This window comes from Salminus brasiliensis, chromosome 19, assembly GCF_030463535.1.
Source record: "Salminus brasiliensis chromosome 19, fSalBra1.hap2, whole genome shotgun sequence".
Classification (NCBI taxonomy): domain Eukaryota; kingdom Metazoa; phylum Chordata; class Actinopteri; order Characiformes; family Bryconidae; genus Salminus; species Salminus brasiliensis.
Window position 1 is genome coordinate 32,160,243 of NC_132896.1, and position 22,229 is coordinate 32,182,471.

The 22,229-nt window shown below is 43.6% G+C and overlaps 2 protein-coding genes across 4 annotated transcripts; both read left to right on the top strand.

The window, feature by feature from the left end:
• Window positions 1-150: 150 nt before the first annotated feature.
• Window positions 151-2,530, top strand: ndufc1 (NADH:ubiquinone oxidoreductase subunit C1). The gene is made up of 4 exons (XM_072663802.1): window positions 151-284; window positions 1,533-1,636; window positions 1,779-1,851; window positions 2,417-2,530. Exons 1-3 carry the CDS (start codon window positions 239-241, stop codon window positions 1,836-1,838), a joined length of 210 nt encoding a protein of 69 aa, XP_072519903.1. The 5' UTR covers window positions 151-238; the 3' UTR covers window positions 1,839-1,851; window positions 2,417-2,530.
• Window positions 2,531-3,692: 1,162 nt separating this feature from the next.
• mgarpa (mitochondria localized glutamic acid rich protein a) lies at window positions 3,693-22,113 on the top strand. Of its 3 annotated transcripts, none has more exons than XM_072663491.1 (8): window positions 3,693-3,884; window positions 8,031-8,131; window positions 8,237-8,342; window positions 9,756-9,773; window positions 13,904-14,251; window positions 17,963-19,048; window positions 20,580-20,636; window positions 21,828-22,113. In XM_072663491.1, exons 1-7 carry the CDS (start codon window positions 3,806-3,808, stop codon window positions 20,597-20,599), a joined length of 1,758 nt encoding a protein of 585 aa, XP_072519592.1. In that variant the 5' UTR covers window positions 3,693-3,805; the 3' UTR covers window positions 20,600-20,636; window positions 21,828-22,113. The 3 variants fall into 3 exon arrangements, with proteins under 3 accessions (XP_072519592.1, XP_072519591.1, XP_072519593.1); XM_072663490.1 differs by having other exon boundaries at window positions 17,963-19,041; XM_072663492.1 differs by lacking the exons at window positions 13,904-14,251; window positions 17,963-19,048; window positions 20,580-20,636; window positions 21,828-22,113 and adding an exon at window positions 11,984-12,292 and having other exon boundaries at window positions 3,707-3,884.
• The last annotated feature ends 116 nt before the right edge of the window (window positions 22,114-22,229 follow it).

Genomic DNA, 22,229 nt, shown 5'->3' on the forward strand with positions numbered 1-22,229 from the left:
AGTACATATAAAATCTGTAAATATTTGGACTTATATTATCGTGTAAATTTAATAGCTGATAATTAATCGATTTCATTTTTCGACCCAATGCCAACTAGCTATTGTTGTCGATCGATTGCTCTGACTGCGCGCAGTTTACTAGGAGGACAAATCGGGCCAGATAATCAAACACCTATCACGTTGAGCTGCACCGCGGTGGACGCGCTTGTTTGTGCTAAAGTCGTTGAATCGCGTTAAAATGCCGGGAGGTCGCTTATTATTACAGACTGCAGCAGTGAGCAGGAGTGAGTACTGGGTCTCTACTACTGGGGCAGACTGTCTTTCCGTGTCTGCAGGCGACGGATGTTATACTGTGGGCATTTTTATCCAGCTAGCGCATCGCTAACCAGGCAGGCCTGAGCCGCTGACCTTAGCTTCTCCTGGCTAGCTGGTGGAGGAGGATATCGTGAGGGGTCTCTCAAATTAATAAATAATACTCCTATAAACCTATAAAACCCCACCTATAAACTATAAAAGACTAGCTCATTAAATTGAAGGAATGGTTTAAGTGTCTTTAATATTATTTTTCTATTTTTCCTAAATATTATTTTTGATAATTCAATATTGTAATATTGTTTTCTAAATGTTATGATTATAAATGATATTTTACTATGATCAACATTAATTTTCATTGTTGCTATTTCATGCAAACCTTTTACAAACATCTTATTTTAGTAGTCTGTTGTTTTATTCTCTTAGAAATGGTTCCTAGATAGTAATAATTACAGTAATTAATGTACTACAGAATTCTGTTTTATTACATGTTAATTATGTGTTACTGTTGTATTTCTAGGTATTATTAGATGTTTGGATTAATATCGTATTAGATTAGGTGTAAAGGTAAAGGTGCACGTATTTGTCGCTGTACACTGTCCTCTGCATTTAACCCATCTGGTAGTGAACACACACTCACACACACACACACATGTGTTAGGGGCAGTGAGTACACACACACACACACACACATGTGTTAGGGGCAGTGAGTACACACACACACACACACACACACACCCAGAGCGGTGGGCAGCCAACTCCTGCGCCCGGGGAGCAGAGAGGGTAAAGGGCCTTGCTCAAGGGCCCAACAGATTAGATATTAGATATTATCTGATGCATTAAATTACATACTTTACGGCTGTCTGCCAGGTCCTGAACACAATGCCTAAGATTAAGCGTTTTACTGCCGTGTACTCCCAACCGTGAGAGTGAAGACACCCGTATTTACAGTTGGGCATTAAGGCAGTGCGAGACCCAGAACGGTCAGCTGGCACCTCGTCACCTCGTGAGCTCTTGCTCTAAGGCACCTCAGCCATGGATGCTGGCTCGAACCAGTGACCACCTAGTCCCGAGCCCCCCTTTTCTAACTTTTTAGGCCACAGCTGCATTAAATAGTTAATTAATGACTTTAATTAATACGTAATGATATTGATTAATGCTGTTTTATATTCATGTCAGTCTTCTCTTGAATTTAAAATGTGTCTTTTCTTTGTTTACAGTTGCTAGCAGGAATATGTTCACTGCGTTTAAGCCAGATACATCGAAACCAAACTTCCTGCGCGTGGGACTGACGTTTGGAAGCACAGTGTTCCTGTGGGCACTGGTAATACCACTCTCACAATGAATCACTGCTCTAAATTGCTCACAGTATATTTGATGAATATTTCTGTGATTATCTATAACATTCATGAGAGCTTCTAGATCACGACTGATGACCTGTGTATGCCTGTTCTGTGTCCCCTTAGCTCTTCAAACAGCACAGCACTGATGTGGCGGAATACAAGAAAAGAAATGGACTGGAGTAATTCCTCACAACATGTAAGCATCACTCTTTGCTGTGGCTGTTGATGGCAATAACCGACTGAAATCTGAGAGAGTGGTGTTTACATTTACATTTACATTTATGGCATTTAGCAGACGCTCTTATCCAGAGCGACTTACAAGGTAACTCGTATTACAGAGGTGGGCCAATGTAGTGTTAGGAGTCTTGCCCAGGGACTCTTATTGGTGTAGCGCAGCATAGTCACCCAGACCGGGAATCGAACCCTGGTCTCCCACATGGTGTTGTTGTAACGCAATGGTAGGTGGTGGTGTTATCTGTTGCGCCACACCAACCACTACAGTGGTGGGTCTTAGTTTAAGCATTGTTACCTGGGCACAGTATGAGCTGTATGTTGTGTGATGTATCTGCACTGATAAAGCAACCTGTATGGATTATATAAACAGCACAACATAAGCAGTAAAATATCTGATGTACATGCAATTAATGTTTGCAATTACTCACTATGTCGTGCTTAACATTGCATGCTAATTAAATCCATGTAAGACTTGCAGTAACGCTGTATGTGTTTATTCATCGCTTTCCCCCCTTATCTCTCCACAGGACACATTTCCATCCTCTCTGGATAGTCTGCCATGCTTGTGTTCCTTCTGTCTGTGCAGTCCACTTCTCTTGGATAATCTCTCTGATGTAAAATAAAGATTGTTATATATTAAACACGCTTCCTGTTCAATCCCTTTCTGCAGACCCTTTCTTCTGGAAATGTTTGCACATTGAGTGTTGTTGCCATTGTGCGCTGTATGTGGAACACTGATAGTTGGGACAGTTGAAGGACACACCCAGAGGCATCCTGTAGAGGAGGCAGTCCTGCAGACCCTCAGGTTTATTACATTTCTCAGAGAAACAGCCTTTTAAATAGCACAGAATGGGACTAATGAGACCTGACCTTAGATCACTGTAATACCATACAGGTATAGCATGAGGTGTTTGGTGCACAGCTATACAAAGTCATGGTTCTTAATACATCAGTGGATTGGAAAGTGATCCATTATTGTCTGTCACTGTAATTTAATACATATAATTATAATATTTACACCCACTAGTGTTCTCACTCAACAGATTTTCAAGCCATCCGTGGTGGTGAGGTGCACTCGCACGACTTGTAGCCTTGTTCAGTGGCGCTCATTCAGTCATGGGTTGCTGAAATTATATGCTGTACAGAAAATGACTGACCTTTTCTCACAATGTTACTGGTACGCTGTTCTTATTTTGGAAATTCTGGTAACCAGTCTGCAAAAGTTGATAGTTTTTATATAGTAATTATAATTTATTAATTATTTCACATCATTACAGATAGTATTCAGTTCACTTTTGGTTTTATATTTAGGTTTTTATATACCAATGTCCTACATATCATATCATTAGAGCTCCGGGCTATTGATGACAGGGTTGTGGGTTCGAGCGGCCACTGTTGGGCACTTGAGCAAGGCCCTTCACCCTCTCTCTGCGCCCTGGGTGCCCAACGCTCTAGGGGTGTGTGTGTGTGTGCGCGCTTACTGACCCTATTTCACTACTGTGTGTGTCTGTGTGTGTGTGTGAGTGTGTTCACCACCACAGATGGGTCAAATGCGGAGGGCACATTTTGCTGTACATTGTACAATGTACATTGACAAATACCTGCACCCTTATACCCCTAAAAAAACATACACCAAAAAAGTTGAATATGTATGGTAAATAACTATAGCTAATTATTATTATTATAATTTTAATTTTAAATAATTATCAGAAGACTTTTATAGTGGCAGTAGCAGAAGCAGTAGCAACGCTACTTCAGTCGCGTCGGGACTTTTATTTTGAAAGGCGCGCCGCCGCGCTGTAAATCTCCTCAGTGCGGCTGCAGCGCCCTCACGCCCCCTCCGTGTGTGTCTCCGGGCTCAGTCAGTCAGTCTCAGGCCCGGCGTGCTTCAGTCTCCCCGGCGTGTGTGTGTCAGGATGTTCGCGGTCAGAGCAGCGTGGCGGCGGTGTGCGGTCCATCAGGCCCTCGCGGTTCGGTCCAGCCTGAACGGAGCCGGTGAGGATCGGGTTTCGCTGGTACACATTAGCTACACTAACGGACAGTAGGGCCGGCAGCAGTGACCCGGAGCGCGAGGCTAGCTAAATCACTCACTTAACGATTAGTTTTTAATTAATAAAAAATATTCACACACCTTTACGTAAGTTCATACCATTTCTGTGATGTTTAGAAAATAGTAAATAGCAGTTTGAGTCGGTATAAGTGAAAAATTCGGCTGGAAGTGGCTTCTTTCTCGGAATTATCCAGTCCACCTTAAGCGCTGCAGTAGCTCCGCTGCGGTGCCGCGCTGCCCGCATGTAAACCGCTGCAGCATTTAAGGTGGACCGGAGAATTCCCAATCAGACAGCAGGCTAGTGTGTGTTTTAAGGGGAGTGAAGGTCAGATGCTTTCTTCTGTGGGCTGCACGACACCAGACCTGAGCTCCAGTACACCATGTACAAACCGAGCACATGGGCTCACACACACACTCCACACACACTCCACACACACCTGGACTCCTGTGCGTTTCCTCAGACTTCGACCCTTTGACATTGGTTTAGCTGCAGTTTAAAAGTGTGTTAACTCGACTTTTGGCTTTTTAATTAAGATTAAATCATTTATACACGATTATGAAAGATAAGGTTGCGTAATAGTGGATGGGGGGCGGGGCGAGCGGGACTCATATTGTGGATTTGGGGGCGTTTGCGTTCAGGAATGCCGACAGGACTTTTAATGTGTGACCTTCAGTGGAGGGGGGGGAGGAGGAGGAGGGGGGAGTGGAGGGGGAGGGGAGGGGGGAGTGGAGGGAGAGGAGGGGGAGGGGGGAGTGGAGGGGGAGGGGAGGGGGGAGTGGAGGGAGAGGAGGGGGAGGGGGGAGGGGAGGGGGGAGTGGAGGGAGAGGAGGGGGAGGGGGGAGTGGAGGGGGAGGAGGAGGAGGGAGTGGAGGGGGAGTGGGGGGGGGGGGAGGAGGAGGAGGGGGGAGTGGGGAGGGGGGGGGGGAGGAGGAGGAGGAGGGCGAGGAAACTGGTTCCTCTGTCATTCACGTGCTGGTGAACGTGCACAGCAGTGTGTGTGTGTGTGTGTGTGTGTGTGTGTGTGTGTGTGTGTGTTTTGATGAGTATATGTATTTTTCTATCTAGTGCATTCCTGATCAGCTGTGTCTGGCTGGGCCTGGCTGGGCCTGGCTGGGCCTGGCTGTGTCTGGCTGTGTCTGGCTGTGTCTGGCTGGGCCTGGCTGGGCCTGGCTGGGCGTCTCTCTGTAGAGCCCAGGCCGGCTGTGGTTCAGGGCCATGGCCGCTCATACACAGTATTTAATAACTGGCTCTACACACTGCACAAATGTAGGAGTAGTAAGTTGCATAGTAGTGTGTTAATGCTGGTTAAGAGCCAGGAGAGAGCTGATAAGAGCTTAAAGAAGCCCCCCCTGCACACACACCCACCCATGTACTGCACTGTCAGTGGTTAAAAACGTTATTAAAACATTATTATCCAGGCATTTCTTCAATTAATTTGACTAAAACATCATTTTTGATCAGTTGTCATGGTTCTAGTTATCTAGCTCTTCTAATGATTGCAGGTCACCTTTATGGATATTAAGATAAACAGTGTATTAATGTAGTTATAGATGTTGATTATAATTATGCAGAATAAATATAAATTAATATAAATAATAGGCAAGATTTTTTTTTACTTTAAACCATTATAACAGTTTAATCCTAATTATTTTAACACCATTTATTTATTTATTTTGCTTTGCACATCTTGACTTGACTTTTATCATAATTAATAGTAGTACAGGTAGGAGAGGAATTCTGTATGGATTAGATATGAAGAATTAGGACAGTTTTGCAGTTGTTGACCCTTCAATGCATGTGTGAATTGAATGTTGTATAATAACATAGAATAGAAAAGGTTTTCAACGAATGTCAACGTACAAGTAAATGTCTTTTTTTTAATTATTTTTATTGTATTTAAAAATGGCTATAATAAATTATATTGCACAGATTAATATATTGTATTATATAGTTTATACAAATAAAATTATGGATGCCAGCACATAAATAAGTAAGTCAAGTCAAGTGGGTTTTATTGTCAGTGCAGACAGATACAGTACAACACAGTACAGACGGAGAATAATAAATAAATTAGGGGTAGTGTGCAAATTATGCAGTGTGCAATAAATATTGAGTCCAGTGAGGTAGTAAAGTAATAATGGGGTAATGTACAGTAGTAATAGCACTAGTACAGTGTAGTAACACCTCATACAGTATGCTAATGTGTTACCAGTGCTTTACTAACACAAGTGAAAGTGGTACTTATGGTACTTATGGTACTTATGGTACTTGTACTCAGCTTCTCCACCCATCTCCCCTAAGAAACCCGGTGTGATTAGTGACGCAGCGCTGTGGCTCTACTGCACGCTCACTCTCTCTGTACTGTTTGACTCCTAAACCAGATTAGCAGATTAGCCGGTATAAATAACACCGTAGTGTCTGGAGCTCTGTGACTGACCGGATTACGAGTGAGAAGATAAGCACCATTTCTTTTATTGTCCTCTAGAGGAACCGTCCTGTGGAGTACAGTACAGTCCAGTCCTCACGTTGATTTTCTGGTCCCTTGATCATTCTGTGACCGTTTGACCACAGCCGTGGATTTGCTCAGGGAGGACGGGTCTGATAAGGACGCTGCAGGTCTGCGCGTGCAGAGCCGAGGCGGACACGAGTCCAAGCTGCTTCTGTAGTAAACAGAACTTCTGACCTTAGGGTTGGGCTCGGATGGAATTAGTGTAAGTGAAGAGGACGGTGGAAACGGACGTCCTCCTGGGGTCAGAAGAGTCGAGGCTTTACTGAAAGGTGTTTAAAATGAAAGATATGCTGGGATTTTATTAAATTCTGCTTTTTAATTAAAAAATTACTAAATTCATTTGTCTCTAAAAGCTTGACAAATTGTCCTTTATGGTTCTCAGTTGTGGTTTAAGAAAATAAAGTACATATTTATCAATATTTTGATGTATTCTAATATTTTTAGTTAAAATATTAAGTATTATTAGGTATTTTTTTAAGTATTATTTAAAGACAGTTACATATAAGTGCCTTTTGATGAGAGTCACTATTTTGGATGTCAGAATTTCAGTACACAGGGCAAAAGACTGAACATTAGTAAGTAGAGAAGCTAAGAGGCTAAGTCTAAATATTGAGACAGTAAGTGATCACCATCAGCTATGGTCTCAACAACATGGACTTGGTATGCAAATATAATGACTTACTTTATTATTTGTTTTTGTTTTAAAATTGAAATGTAAAGTGATGTAGTGCTACTTCTTTATGATCTGGGCGGGGGTCGCGAGTTTGAATCCAGAGCCGTGCCTCTCTGCCATCAGCGTCCGGAGCCTGAGAGAGCACAATTGGCCGTGCTCTCTCCGGGTGGGTAGATGGTGCTGTCCCTCATCCCTCTTAAAGCAATATTGGCCGGCACAGGCATCTGTTAGCTGAAGTGGTGGTGCTGGGGACCTGGTGCTTTGCCTTCCTCAGAGCGTTTTGGTTGCCCTGCAGTGCCAGACAGGGGCTGGATTCACATGTATCAGAGGGAGGTATGAACGGGTGGGTTAGTTGGCAGGAATTTGGAGGAAAATTTGATAAAAAATGTATTAAAAAATAAAATAAAATAAGATTTGCATCAGATTTGAGCATTATTGTTTGTGTCTAAAGACCTTTTCCTCGTATTTAAAGAGACGAGGTTGGTGACTGAGTTGAATTCCAGCGTTAGCCTAGCATCTAAAGTATCATGTGTCCAATATCTAATATTTTGGCGGATCATCTGCAACTGGTCAAAGTGATATTCATCATATTAATTAAATTATTTATTAATATATATTTACATTACATTTACATTTACGGTATTTAGCAGACGCTCTTATCCAGAGTGACTTACAAAGTGCTTTGCTATTTACCCAAGAAAAGCCTTAGCTAGTTAGAATAGACCAATAAATCAAAGGATGCCTCCAAGCTTAGACATTACTATATATATATATATATACTATAATAAATATACATTATTTATTATTAATTTACGAATGTAATTATTTAAATAGTATTTTATAATTAATAAAAAATAAAGTTGTCTAAATTTATTTCCTCTGTGTTTTTTTTTCTTTTTTCTGTACAGTCGTTCCTCGGAGGCCCATGTCATCAGTTCCAGGCGGCTCGGGCGAAAATATCCTGTATGTAGTCCTGTGTGGCGGCGCCTTCGCCGGAGCTCTGACATATGTGAGTCCTTCTGCTACTTCAGCATTAATTCGTCCCTGCAGGGAAAAATAAGCCGATTTTATGAATTATTTATTGATGGTTTGTTTATTTTGTTTTATAAATTAGGCCTACAGTACTGTGACGTCCGACAGCGCCCGCTTTACTGACCGCATTGCAAATATCGAGGCCCGGCCCAAGGATGACTGGAAGCCCAAGCAATGGCCACCGAAGAGTAAGTCTACCTCACTCTCAGTAACACAGCTCTCCAACCCACCCTGGGACAGCGTTCCCGTTTGGAATGGTTTGACATCTTGGTGCGTTAAATGCGGGTGACCGAACTAGTCAGCTAGTAAATCAGTTACCATGATGGCAGACACTTGAGTGCTGCCTGAGGAGGATTAGGTAAAAGGTCACATTCTGTATCCAGCAGTGTGTGTATTTATAGCCCAGTGTCCAAACACCTGAAAACGGAGCTGAGTGAGTTTGTGAAGGGTTTCTCACCAGACAGGGCCTTATCTGAGCTCCTAACGCCGTCCCTGCAGGATCAGAGGACGAAATACCACGTTAAACGTGGACTAAAGGGAAAATATCAGCTGGAGTTATTCATATTCACCTAATGTCAGCTAGAGTAGGGGACGTCTGACTAACGGCGGTTAGAGTAAGGGACGTCTGACTAACGGCGGTTAGAGTAGGGGGCGTCTGACTAACGGCGGTTAGAGTAGGGGACGTCTGACTAACGGCGGTTAGAGTAGGGGACAACTGACTAACGGCGGTTAGAGTAGGGGACGTCTGACTAACGGCGGTTAGAGTAGGGGACTTCTGACTAACGGCGGTTAGAGTAGGGGACGTCTGACTAACGGCGGTTAGAGTAGGGGACGTCTGACTAACGGCGGTTAGAGTAGGGGACGTCTGACTAACGGCGGTTAGAGTAGGGGACGTCTGAACAAACGGCGGTTAGAGTAGGGGACGTCTGACTAACGGCGGTTAGAGTAGGGGACGTCTGACTAACGGCGGTTAGAGTAGGGGACGTCTGACTAACGGCGGTTAGAGTAGGGGACTTCTGACTAACGGCGGTTAGAGTAGGGGACGTCTGACTAACGGCGGTTAGAGTAGGGGACGTCTGACTAACGGCGGTTAGAGTAGGGGACGTCTGACTAACGGCGGTTAGAGTAGGGGACGTCTGAACAAACGGCGGTTAGAGTAGGGGACGTCTGACTAACGGCGGTTAGAGTAGGGGACGTCTGACTAACGGCGGTTAGAGTAGGGGACGTCTGACTAACGGCGGTTAGAGTAGGGGACGTCTGACTAACGGCGGTTAGAGTAGGGGACGTCTGACTAACGGCGGTTAGAGTAGGGGACGTCTGACTAACGGCGGTTAGAGTAGGGGACGTCTGACTAACGGCGGTTAGAGTAGGGGACTTCCGACTAACGGCGGTTAGAGTAGGGGACGTCTGACTAACGGCGGTTAGAGTAGGGGACGTCTGACTAACGGCGGTTAGAGTAGGGGACAACTGACTAACGGCGGTTAGTCTGAACGGGTTTGGGTCTGAACCTCGGGTTCTGTGTTTCAGATATTTACTGATGCATTTTTCTAATTAAGGCTTTATTATAATGCCTGTTTACCGTTGTGTTTTTCTCTGTTTAGGCCAGGATGGAGGTGACAGTGAGTATCCAAATGATTATACTACAGTTTTCTCTGTTCTTTGAAACTCTGCTAACATCTGTCTCTGCACTCACTGAACTAATGTGCTGCTAATGTGTGAACCTGAAAATTAGAACTACACAGCCCAGTTCCATATACACCTGGGATAGGAGCCATTTCTCACTGTAGACCTCACCATAAAGTCAAAATCCATGTTTCAGTACTCACACCCACTCTGAGTGAGTGAGTGAAGCCCAGCCCATTGCATGACGTCCGTTCAGCTGAACACTGCAGAACACTGCAGAACACGGCACATCATGGTAAATCACCTGAGCACATGGCCACCCTGTTCTGATTAATGTTAAATATCATAAAGTTTCTCTGTTCGGCTGAGCAGAATATAAAGCCTGCATGTCCTAATAGAATTAGCTTCAGCAGGGTCCGAAGGTCATTTTTGGTGGCCTTTTGGTGGCCAGCTGAGAATGAGGCACTGACAGACAGGCTTTCAGGGATGTTCTTCTGAGTTCTTATAGGTTAGTTATGGGTCAGACGAGGGCATAACAAATGTCCAACAGGTCCAATAGCTAGTTAGCAGCTAGCTAACAGTGGCTAGAGTAGTTCAAGTCTAGCTGACATCAGAATACCTACCAAAAGTCGGTGGTGGCGGAGGCATGGACACCAAAGGCTCATTGATGCGATCCATGGAGGTTCCACCTCACGAGGTACAGGACCTGCTGCTAACATCTTGGTGCCGGATATCACAGGACACCTTCAGAGGTCTTGTGGAGTCCATGCCTCAACAGGTCAGACATGAGGGAGACATACATCATATTAGGCAGGTGGTTTTAATGTTATGGCTGATCGGTGAAGACAGCTTTGGGTATTGTTTTGCGAGATTTTCCATATTTAGTCCCATAATTTGCTCAATAGCAAATATTTAGAGCAGTAGTTCCTGGTTCGGAGCCACCGATCCGCTGTGCAGCACTGAATGGGATGTGAAGTTGCATGGTGTTTTTGCCAGTGGTCTGTGTTGGTGAGTTTTCTCTCCAGGTATCTTGACGCCTTACCCTTCCTGCCTGTAGCTACTCCTGGCCAGAGCTCCTGTTAATCAGAACAGGGCTCCGCCCTCCTTCACTCCTATTGGCTCTTCACCTTAATGACCCGTCTGTACCGCCTTGTCTTGTTCTGTCAATCTCCTCACGCACATTCCCACCCCATTACCCACAGGTTCGTCTCTGATTTCACGAGATTCAGGCTTTTCAGGAGGAGGACCGTTCAAATACAATCACAAGCTTTGAGATGCACTTTGTGGACAAATGTTTGTGGACACCCCTTCTAATGGATTTGCTGAGTTTCTGACAGCCACTGCTGACACAGATGTGCAAGTGCACATGCACACAGCTTGTCTAGTCCCTATAGAAAATAAGTACTGCCAATAGAATAGGACTCTCTGCAGGGGCAGATCAACATCATGACCCTATCGGCACCATGCTGCCTAATAATGCCAGGCATGGGCTAGTAGAGGGGTGTAAAGCCCTCTAGCATTAAGCTGTGGAGCAGTGAAGGAACTGTGTTCTCTGGAATGATGAATGGTGGTGCTCCATCCAGTACTTTTGGGACCAGTAGGGGATGATGAGGTGAGGTGGGGATCCATCATGCAACATCCAGACCTCACTAGCATTCTTCTCGCTGAATGCAGTGAAATCCTCATAGCAATGCTCCTCCAAAATCTAGTAGAAGGTCTTCTTCCCTGGACAAAAGCTGGATAAACTCTTTTTTTGTTGTTGTTATTATTATTATTTTTTTATGAGATTTCTAAAAAGAAGCAATGTATGAGAGGGTGTCCCAATACTTTTGTCCATATAGTGTATTATTTGCGCCGCCATGCTAACATATGAACTTAATGATGGCCCTTTATGACAGAAATGTCCAGCCCTTAGCTGCAGAGGTTCTAATATAGAGCCGCTTACTCGAGTGCTTTGGAAGTAAGCATTAGTGATTAATTGCCGCCAATCATAACACAGACACGCTGCTGTGGTGCTAATGCTATCGCTAGGTATATTAGTGTGGATTTCTATAGTACTTCTATAGACGCGCAAATGATAGAGTGTCCAAAACTGTAAAAAATAAATTAATAAAATCTTTTAAATGTTAAAATTAACCCAGAAAGAGCTGATCTGATTCTTCTCCTTGCCTTTTTCTAACTCTGTCTCTGTTCTGACTCTTTCCAGAGTTTTAACTAACCGAGGCGATCGAGACTCGGCGCCCGTAGTCTTCAGTCAGGACTCTTTGGATGTCTCTCTCTTCCCTCTGCCCAGTACTGCTAATAACACTCCGAGTCCGGCTCTCTGTACTGCTCTGTCATTCTCACTCCCCAAAAACTCTTTGCTCTTCTCTTCTCTGTCCCTCGGCCCATTTCTGAAACCGACGCCTCTTAACCTAATGCTTCACCGGCTCTGCTTTAGAGCCACCTGGGAAACTGTGTAAAAGCCTTGTTTCCCTCTTCGTTTCATTAAAAACTTGCATAACAAAACAAAAAAGCCCGCTTGGTTCTGTCTCTCTGGTTTTGGACTTTACAGAGTCACTGGTAATGGTAGCTTTGAAGAGATGGTAAGGTCAACCATCTTACTGTTCCTTCCCCTTAACCCCCCACTTCCCCCACCCCCTTTACCTACCTACCTACCTACCTACCTACCCTCCCTCCTTCCTTCCTTCCTTCCTTCCTTCCTCTGGTTTCCCACCTGTTCTGCTTTTATTTCTCCTTCCTCTTCCCCTCCTTTACTCTTGCTTTCTGCATGCTGCCTGCAGTGGGTTTTGAGAAAAGTGTGTGTGTGTGTGTGTGTGTGTATAAGAGATATTCAGTGTGTGAGTTTGTACTATTAGTAAATCAGTGTACTTCACTTACTGTATAATTCCAGCATTCAGAAGTTTGGTACCACGCTGACAGTCAGCATCATCCAGTGCAGGCGACCAAAAATCATTTCTGTGAGTTCTATAATGTCTAAATCGCAGAAACTCATATCGCAAGAACATAAGAGTTAAATCGGGGATCCCAAGTGAGGAACACTACACGCTTTTTTATTTATTTATATATATTTTTATTTTTAGCCTAAATGGAGCCCAGATTTTGTCTGTCCAGCAAATTTGCTAAATAGAAAGATGCATTTCCTCGGAAACGATTGTGGATAATTTAATAATGTGGTACTGAACTGAAACTGAAGAAAAGGGTAAATAATCTACTGTAAATATCCGTTTACGTTGGATCCACTTTTTAAAAGTACAAGGAGGCCCGGGAATAATATTTTTGACCTGCAAATGAGTGCCATACAGCTTCCTCAGTCATTTTAGAATCAGTTACAGCTCTGTCCATTATTCTGGACACATCCTATATAATAGCTATATATAAATATTAAATCTATTAAATATTTGTAACCTATTCAGATGTGTGATTATATTAGAATACGTTTAGACCTTTTTTCCACTGTTTCTGAATGTGTTAGAAAATAGAGAAGTGAGCTTAAGACTGGAAGGTCACCGATTCGAATCCTACCAGCAGGTAATCGGGTAGAATTGGGGGTGGGGGAAGTGAAGGCTGTCTCCTTCCTCATTACCACGGAGGGGTCAAATGCGAAAGACTCATTTTGCAAATTCTTGTAAACTTTGACTTTTTTTAGCTTTCCCTTTTTTACCTTATTAATAAAAACAGATTTTCAGTTTGGTCGTAACTCCCCATTGCTCTAGCAATGCTCCCAACACTAAGAGGATAAGCACATAACGCATGCCATCGCCAAGGTGGCCTCGCCGAGCAGCTAACAGGAAGAAACTGCGCAGCCAGTTGTGCTCTCTTGGGCTCCAGCTGGTGATGGCAAAGCGGCACAGCTCGGGATACGAACTCTCAACCCCTTCCAAACTGGTTATGGTATATTATTAAATACATTGCGCCCCAAACTTCTGAACACTGACTCCAAACTTTTGAATGCTAGAGTTCATAACAGTTGTAATTGGTAATCGGGTTGAGACTCTGCAATAGACACTGTTTGTTGATGTGGAGCTTTAGAGCATGCTGAGGTTCAGCTTCCTTTAAGAGAAAGTGAACTACGTTTTTCTTGTTTTTTAAAATTCTTAAAGTTTCTGTCTCTGTTTAATAAAAGGCGCCGAGGAAGTCGAGGAGGCGTCTGAGGCAGCAGCGGAGGTGGAAGCAGAGGCTGAAACTGAGGCTAACGGAGAGGAGGCGGGACCTGTGGAGCTTGCAGCAGAGGCTAACGGAGAGGAGGCGGGCTCTGTAGAGACTGTGGTGGAGGCCGTGGCGGAGGCCGTGGCCGAGACGGCAGAGGTGGTCGCCGAGACGGCGGAGGTGGTTGCAGAGGCAGCGGAAGAGGTGGCGGCAGTGGCAGAGGAGGTGGAGAAGATAGCGAAGGAGGTGGAGGCCGCAGCAGAGGCGCTGGAAGCTCCCGTGATTCCTGCCGCCGCCCCGGAGGAGCCCGCTGCCGAGAGCAACGGTACGCCACCAGCCTCACAGGAGGAGCCGACAGCAGAGGCTGCCGATACAGAGGCCTGATCGGCCGTAGGATACATGAGCGTATACAACCAACCAACCAAAAGCAAACCACAAACGCACACATACTCAAACATAACCTGGTCAAAAAGAGAGGCCGGTCAACAGATACACCTTGCCATAACTCGGTGACTTATCCTGTAAGTGTTAACGTGGACACGCTACCCGCCGTAGAACAGCAGCCACACCCATGGGAGGCGTAGAGCTAGATGCAACAAGCACTTTCCTAACTGTGGTGTTATCTCAGAAACCTTCAGCTTTCCCATCAGGGTATCGTTAGCTCTTCTGGTGTCTCGTGTGTTTGGCAGTTATTTATTGAGCTGGGGAGACACTGGGGTTTAAGCTACGTGGCGTTTACTAAAACAACATCCTTTCGTGGTCGGTGCTTCATTCTTCGTTTTTTGCAGTTTTGTTGATAGTCCTGGGGTTTGCTGGAAACGTCTGAGACCTTTTGGTTTTAGTCGCATTTAGAGTAGATTATTAGAGAACAATTTCCTGCATATATAATAAAATCTAATATAATTCTCTTCTAAACTGAGAAGATATTTAATCATTACCATATCACACTTATTTCAGGGAAAGCATCCACACATGGAGACAATACTTGCAGTTAGGGAAGTAATGGCCATGACCTCCTTGATGTCAAGCCTCTTAGAAACCACTGTGAAGCTGCTGCTTATTATGCTTGTTATATAGTAGAACGTGACCAAAAATCCCACCCAGCAATTCCATACCCATTCCTGTTCACCTGATCTTTCCTCTCACGCACCTCTTACTCAGCCTCACTGTTTACAAACCTGAGCCAGCCTCTTGTAACTGCTAACCTTTAGCCTTACCTCTTCTAAAATGCATGCAGACACAGACATATGAATATTCAGCAATATTCATGAATATGTTTGGAGTTACGCCACTCTGCTTCTCTAGAATGCTTTGTCTGTAAAATTCTGTAAAGGCCTTTTATAAATGGAGCTTCTCTGCCAGATATCACGCAGGTGGGACACGCCAGCATGTTAGGAAACTGTGCCCTAAAACTGTTGGTCTTTTGCTTTTGTGAGCCATGAGAAGCTTTGCTTGAGCCGACTGGCTGTGTGTATGTGATGTGATTTATTATTTTTTGATTTTTGATTTAACAAAAAAAATAATATAAATATATATATATGGAGCCTAAATTATTCCTCTGTATAAATGAACTAGAAAAGGAACTCTATTACCAGCAAGGAACAAAAGTATTTGTGTGGTCATTCAAATTGCTTCTAATTAGTTGTGTAATTAAAGTGTGGTCAAGGGAATTTCAGCCATTAATAAAAGTCTCAAAAAACTCAAAATTTGCTCAGTGTTTCTCTCTTAATTTGGTCTTTTTTTATATTTACTTTTTTTATTTTTTTTTTCTAACAAACATTTCGACATTCCAGAAATGTCATCCTCAAAGTTTTATTGGAAGCCACACTTTCTGCATATGCACATTGATTGTGAAGACTACAGGACTTTTGTAGCTTTTTATTATGAAGAAATTCAACAGTGCATCAATGATCTGTGTTTTTGGTAATGGTGTGTGTATTTCCCAGTGATATTTGGCAGTAGAGCCTGGAATGCTGAAGTCATATTATATGTACAGTGGCATGGAAAAGCATGGGCACCCTGTGGTCCAGGTTTCTGTTACTGTGAATAGAAGTAAGTAAAAAAAATGACCTGATATCTGGAAGATAATTAATGTTATAATTGCAGTTTCAATATTTTGCACAAATTACAAAAGGTCCCAAAAAGTTTGGAGAAGGGTTTCTCTGCACTCTATGGAAGGTTTAGGCGGTAGTCATAAGCTTGTGCCTCTATTGTGGATTTTGAGATATGTTATGTGTGAAACATACAGTGAAATGTTCCCTGTGCCACTGGCTGCAACGCAACCCAAAGCATGAGCGATACACCCCGTGCTTAACAGAGGGGTGTTCTTTACATGAAATTCTGCTCTATTTATCCTCCAAGCGTGAATTCATGTTCACTAAAAATGTTCTGTTTGAACTTCATGAATGCATCAGGCTTGTTTAGATGTTCTTTTCTGAACTTTGTGGTGAGGATTCAGAAACATCTCTACATTTCTTCTTCCATGAAGAAGAAGGCTTTGTCCGTAAAGGTGTCGCTGCACAGTAGAACAGTGCACCACCTCTCCAGAGTCTGCTAGATCTTCTTGTAGTTCGTACGAAGCCAATCAGGGCTTTTAAGTTCTAGCAATCCTACGAGCAGTTCTCTTAGAAGGTGTTTTTGGTCTTCCAGACCTTAACCTCAGATCTCCACCATTCTTCTTAATTACATTAGAAACTAAGGACGGTGCTACCTGAAACCAACCAAAAAAAAAAAAACCTTCTCAGCAGCTGCTTGGAGCAGCCCATGGCTGCTGATTGTTGGGACTGGGTTTGAGGAGTGAGAGTATTTATAAAGCTTTAAAATTTACATGACCTGGCCTTTCCTAATGAGGCTGATGAACAATTCTTAGCCCTAGAGGGCTAATTAAGGGCTGAGACCTTGGTTCTCCATCTCCGACCTCAATCTCCTGGAAGTGCCCAAACTTTTGCATGATGCTCCTTGTCCCTTTTTTTTCGCTTTACAGTTGCACAGAACACAATTAATACACTAATCTTTAAAAGCCGTTTAGAGGTCGGTGCATAATGTCCTCTATTGACTATTCACATGAACAGGCATCTTGACCAGGGGGGCCCAACCTTTGCATGCCACTGTATGCTGGACCTGAGTTACATGCTTTCTGAATTTCATCCTTTGAGCATATTGGTTAGTTAACCCATTCACTATACACCAGCCTTTACAGAGGGACCAGTGCAAACACATGCATGGAAGCTTAGACACCGTTGCCTTTGTCGTTCTCCTGCTTTCCTCCAGTCTTTTCTTCATTAGCGTCCTTGGGATGCCATAACATTAACACCACTGTCGGGTTAAGTGTAAAAACAATGATTGATTATCTTTATTTAGAAGTCTGGGTCAGAACATCTCCAAAACATCAAGCAGGTCTTGTGGGGTGTTCCTGGCATGCTGTGGTCAGTACTGGGCACCTATAATGGGCTTATTGATGCAATCCATGGAAGTCCCTCCTCACAACATACAGGACTTAAAGAATCTACTGCTAAATGCTTGGTGCCAGATACCACAGGACACCTTCAGAGGTCTTGTAGAGTCCATGCCTCGAATACTCAGATCTGTTGTGATGACACATGCTGAACCTATTCAATATAATGCAGTGGTGTTAATGTTTTGGCCGATTTTGATATGAGTAACCGTCAGTAAGCTGCTCTTGGCCATTGTATTTATACATTGATTAGGGACTGTCTTGCAGGAGGTGCAGTTCAGAATGACATATGGTTCTGTGGACATCTACCTCTTTCTGATTTGTACCATCTTGGTTCTCAAACCAGTTATCAGTGGGGAAAATCGGGACCATCTCAGGGTCCCTAAGGACTTTGGTTTGTTTATTTATTTCATTTTTGGAGAATTTAAAGTCATTATGATGATCTCAGAACGAGTGCTCCTTCCCCTTAAAGACATTCAGTATCTTTAGAATCCAGAAGAGGTGTTAAGTCTTATCAGTACCTCAAAAAGTCATAAAAGGAATACTCAACCTGTCCCCTGGCTGGTCGATTTTGTCTTTCAGTGGCCCAGGAAGATGCAGAGCTAGCTGCTGCTTCTGTGGGGGAGAAGCCTTTGATTCTTACAGTGGAAGAAGAAATCCCTATGCTAAAGGAGGCAGAGCCAGAAAAGCCAGCAGAGGCTCCAGTGGCCCCAACTTCAGAGGAACCCTCTGCTGCACCAGTAGTTGAGGAGGCAGCAGTTGTCCCAACTGCAGAGGAATCACCTGCAGAGGTCCCAGCAGTAGAAGAGACACCACTTACCCCAACAGCAGAGGATGTCTCTCTTGCCCCAGTTGCTGAAGAGGTACCAGTTACCCCAACAGAAGAAGAGGTTCCTGTTGCCCCAGTGGCTGAAGAGGTACCACTTACCCCAACAGCAGAGGACGTCTCTCTTGCCCCAGTTGCTGAAGAGGTACCACTTACCCCAACAGCAGAGGACATCTCAGTTTCCCCAGTTGCTGAAGAGGTACCACTTACCCCAACAGAAGAAGAGGTTCCTGTTGCCCCAGTTGCTGAAGAGGTACCAGTTACCCCAACACCAGAGGAATCCCCAGTTCCCGCCGCAGCAGAGGAGGTACCAGTTACCCCAGCATCAGAAGAATCCCCTGATGTACCAGTAGAAGAAACACCAGTTGCTGAAGAGGCACCAGTTACCCCAACAGCAGAACCAGTAGCAGTTGAGGAGGCAGCCAGTCCCCCAGAAACTGTCCCAGAAATTGTTCCAGCTGTCCCAGAAGGTGAGGCTGTGGTAGTCGCAGAGCAAGGAACGGAAAGTCCAGAGGTGGTTGCAGAAAATTCTGTTGTGGAAGCTCCAGAAGCTGACGTTGAAGAGGTTGCAGTAAGTCCAGTTGTGGAGGTTCCAGCAAGTGAAACTGAGCCAGCAGAGGAAAGTCAGGCGATTGCAGAGGCGACGGCTCCAGTTGAGACAGCAGCATCTCCTGCTGATGTGGAGGACCCAGCCCCAGAATCTAAGCGTGAATTCATTGTAGTTGTCTTGGAAGGAGCCCCAAAGGCAGAGAAGAAACCCAAGGTTCTTGGCGTATCTCCCATGACTGGAAAGATCATCCCAGCTGCTGATAATGACGAGAAGCCAACAGGACAGGTAAAAGGTAATCAGGTTTTATCAGATTAAACTTAAAGGTGTAGTCTGGCGTATAATCAGCGTAGCATTTATCACAGCCAAGACATCAAGTTCGCTTCTTTAGTTTACAACAGGAGATGCTAGGCTAATGTTGCTAACAACGGCTGGACTCAGGATCCGTAAATACAAGCCCAAAACATCTCATAAATTATGCAAACAGTGATTCCCAACCCAGGTCATGGCAGACCTCCTGCCCTGCACACCACCCTTAACCCAGGAAGAGCTTGTTAATTGGCTGGTTAGCTGGATCAGGTGTGTTGCGATGTAAACACTAAGGGCTCTACCTTACACCCTGCACAAGGCGCGCTGTGATGCTCATCGCTATCTTACACCCCACTAACAGTCTATTTCCACGCCTTCCACCTGCGTCGTTTAAACAGCAGCGCTGCTTGTGAATATCTCTATGCTGATGGGCGCGGTGGTCTCCAAATGAGGGGTGTTCAGGTCAGTTTCTGGAGTATTGCTGTATTTGTATCTCAGCAGCGGAAAACATAGCAGGAGCTCCACTGACTGAAAACAGCCTAGACAGACGTTCGTCAGCAGTCAGACGTTCGTTGCTATCTTGGCAGTGAATTGTCAACACAGGTGTGTGCAGCCTAACGCTCGTAAACCCCCCCCACGCTTTACACCACTGAAATAGCAACCTGCCAAGGTCAGTCAGACCGCACCTGGCTCTTAAAGGGAACGGCGAGCGACACGCTGATTGGTTTATTAATGCACGTTGCGCCCAAAACAAACACACCCATGATTCATTAAGAGACTCAGTACATGACTTTTTCTCAGTTCGAGAAGCCCCCTAAATCAAGCTACGTGCTGCGTGTTTGTCAGCTTGCTGAAAAATCCATAAAATAGGCCCTGTGATATAAAAGGTCCTCCGATTCTCACCAGGGTTGAGCCCACTGGGTTAGATGGGTAAGGCAGTGTGACTTACTTTAGACTGTGAATCTAAAACTAACCTCTGCAGAAGTGAATGGGGTCGTTTCGAGTGACCGCTCCAGTTTTAGCTTATACTTTTGAATAAATCACGCACAAACCTGCACAAACACTACAGGCATTACAGGCATTAACTCTACGCTCTCATAGAGTCCATTAGTCTATTTTGAATAAAGTGCGGCGCACGCTAGTCCTGCTGTTGCGTCATTTGTGGCCTGCACAGTATAAACCTAGCTTAGTACTTTTGATAGCCTTTTTTATGCAAATGAATTAAGATGTTGTATATTTATTATAGAGACTAGATTGGCAACACTTAAGTTCAGTGTTGGTGACCCACATCAGCTTAGCATGTCCTCTAGTAAACTAAAGAAGCAAACGTCAGATACCAAACGTCGACTGATCGACGGCGTCTGGGATCAGTATTAAATCATGGTGTTTCCATTTTTTTGCCAAATTATTTCTTTAAATTGCACAAATTATAATTAGTTGCCTGCGGCAGAATGACGAGTCTCCCGGACGTCTAAACATGCTAAACACCCCCCAAACCCCCCTTTTCTCACTCACAGGGCAAGCACCACCTGCTTAAGGTCCAGATCCTAACATGAGTCAGGGGAGTTAACAAGGTAAAACCTGCTGATCAGTCTAATCTCACTTATATCCAGGTGTTGTCAGATGTGTACAGGTCACATGGAGAAAGCTGGCTAATGTTTATTTTATAAGATAGATTGATTGATTGATTCAGATTTGTCATTGCACAGTACAAGTACAATGAAATACAGTCAGTATAGTAGCATGAAAAATACATGTACAGTAGTGCTATAATACAAGAGTGTAAAAGCAATAAATGAATATGATATGAAAATGGGTAGTGAGATCTACAAATTGTGTATATAAATAAATAAATAAATACATCTAAAATATATAGTGTGCAGAATATTTACTATACAGTCTGATTAATTCTGTACTGAATACACAATATTGAATTTACAATATTTACAGTGGCCATTAGTGTATCTCAAAGAGACATGCTTCGAATGCTTTGAATCTGTTCATAAACTGTAATTTAATGAACATTAATATTATGAACCACAAGGCTCTAAATTGCAACTACAGTCACATGACTTCTAGGTACTGGGCAGTAATGAAACTACTTGGTAGAGTAGTATGCAAAAGCTTGGGCACCCCTTGTCAAATCACTGGTAATGTATGCATATCAGATTAACACATTAATACACAATTACTGTTAATTTGCTTAATTTAACCTAATAGGTACATTTAAAAGTGGCACAAATGAAGGATATGGAGAATAACCTGTATCTTGATTTGTCCATTTTATGTTAAATTCAACAAATAAATCAAAATTGGGTGTAAAAATGATAGATTTGAGTTAGTTTACCTTGGAGGATTTGTTCACGTATTTGCAAACTTAATAGACTGCACTCTGAAGTGGAAGAAAACTGGACTGTCTACATAAATAAATGTTTGCATGAATGATGAACACGAGAAATATATCGAATAATTATGAAAAAATAATAAATAAATCATAATAAAACATAAAATGTGCTATTTGTAATATACAGAAACGTTTCCATGCTTTTATAATCTTCATTTTGCAGCTAAACATTAAACAATATACATAATAACAATACCAGCAATATCTAGAAAACTTAATACTTTTACTTGTGCAAGTATTTTTATAATATAACTCAATGACACATATCAGTAGACAACAAAGGGTATTTCTACCTTCACTCAAGTGCAGGTTTTATGTGCTTTGTGCACCCGATGCCTCATTGTCTCCTTTTTTCTTACAGTCAGAAGTCCCACGATGGTTAACCTGTTCCCCACTGATGAATAAGGGATGTGCCTTCCCCACCTTTCTGTCTCCTATCCGTCACCTTGACCTCACCTTCACTCCGGACCATTTGGATTCAGCTGCAGTGATTTAGCCCTGCATGATGCTTTATGATTTATGTGAAATCTCTACTTATATTCATTACATTCATCTAACTGTTACTGGAACACGTTTACTTCAGTGGAACAAACACTACTGACCAGTCTTTGGTTACAGCCTGGAACGCACAGTTACCCCCCCCACCCCCCCACCCCCCAACCCCCCAAAAAAAACAAAAAAAAAAACAAAAAAACAAGCCCGAGTCAGAGAGAGCACAATTGGCCTTGCTTTCTCCAGGGTGGGTTGATGGCACTTCCTCCCC

What these genes read in the sequence shown, in the direction of transcription:
- mgarpa (XM_072663490.1), top strand. Translation starts at nt 3,806, where the DNA reads ATGTTCGCGGTCAGAGCAGCGTGGCGGCGGTGTGCGGTCCATCAGGCC. An exon ending in GTCCAGCCTGAACGGAGCCG is followed by an intron (nt 3,885 to 8,030) that starts GTGAGGATCGGG and finishes TTTTCTGTACAG; the next exon opens with TCGTTCCTCGGAGGCCCATG. An exon ending in GCCCGCTGCCGAGAGCAACG is followed by an intron (nt 14,252 to 17,962) that starts GTACGCCACCAG and finishes TTTGTCTTTCAG; the next exon opens with TGGCCCAGGAAGATGCAGAG.
- ndufc1 (XM_072663802.1), top strand. Translation starts at nt 239, where the DNA reads ATGCCGGGAGGTCGCTTATTATTACAGACTGCAGCAGTGAGCAGGA. An exon ending in GACTGCAGCAGTGAGCAGGA is followed by an intron (nt 285 to 1,532) that starts GTGAGTACTGGG and finishes CTTTGTTTACAG; the next exon opens with TTGCTAGCAGGAATATGTTC. An exon ending in CAGTGTTCCTGTGGGCACTG is followed by an intron (nt 1,637 to 1,778) that starts GTAATACCACTC and finishes GTGTCCCCTTAG; the next exon opens with CTCTTCAAACAGCACAGCAC.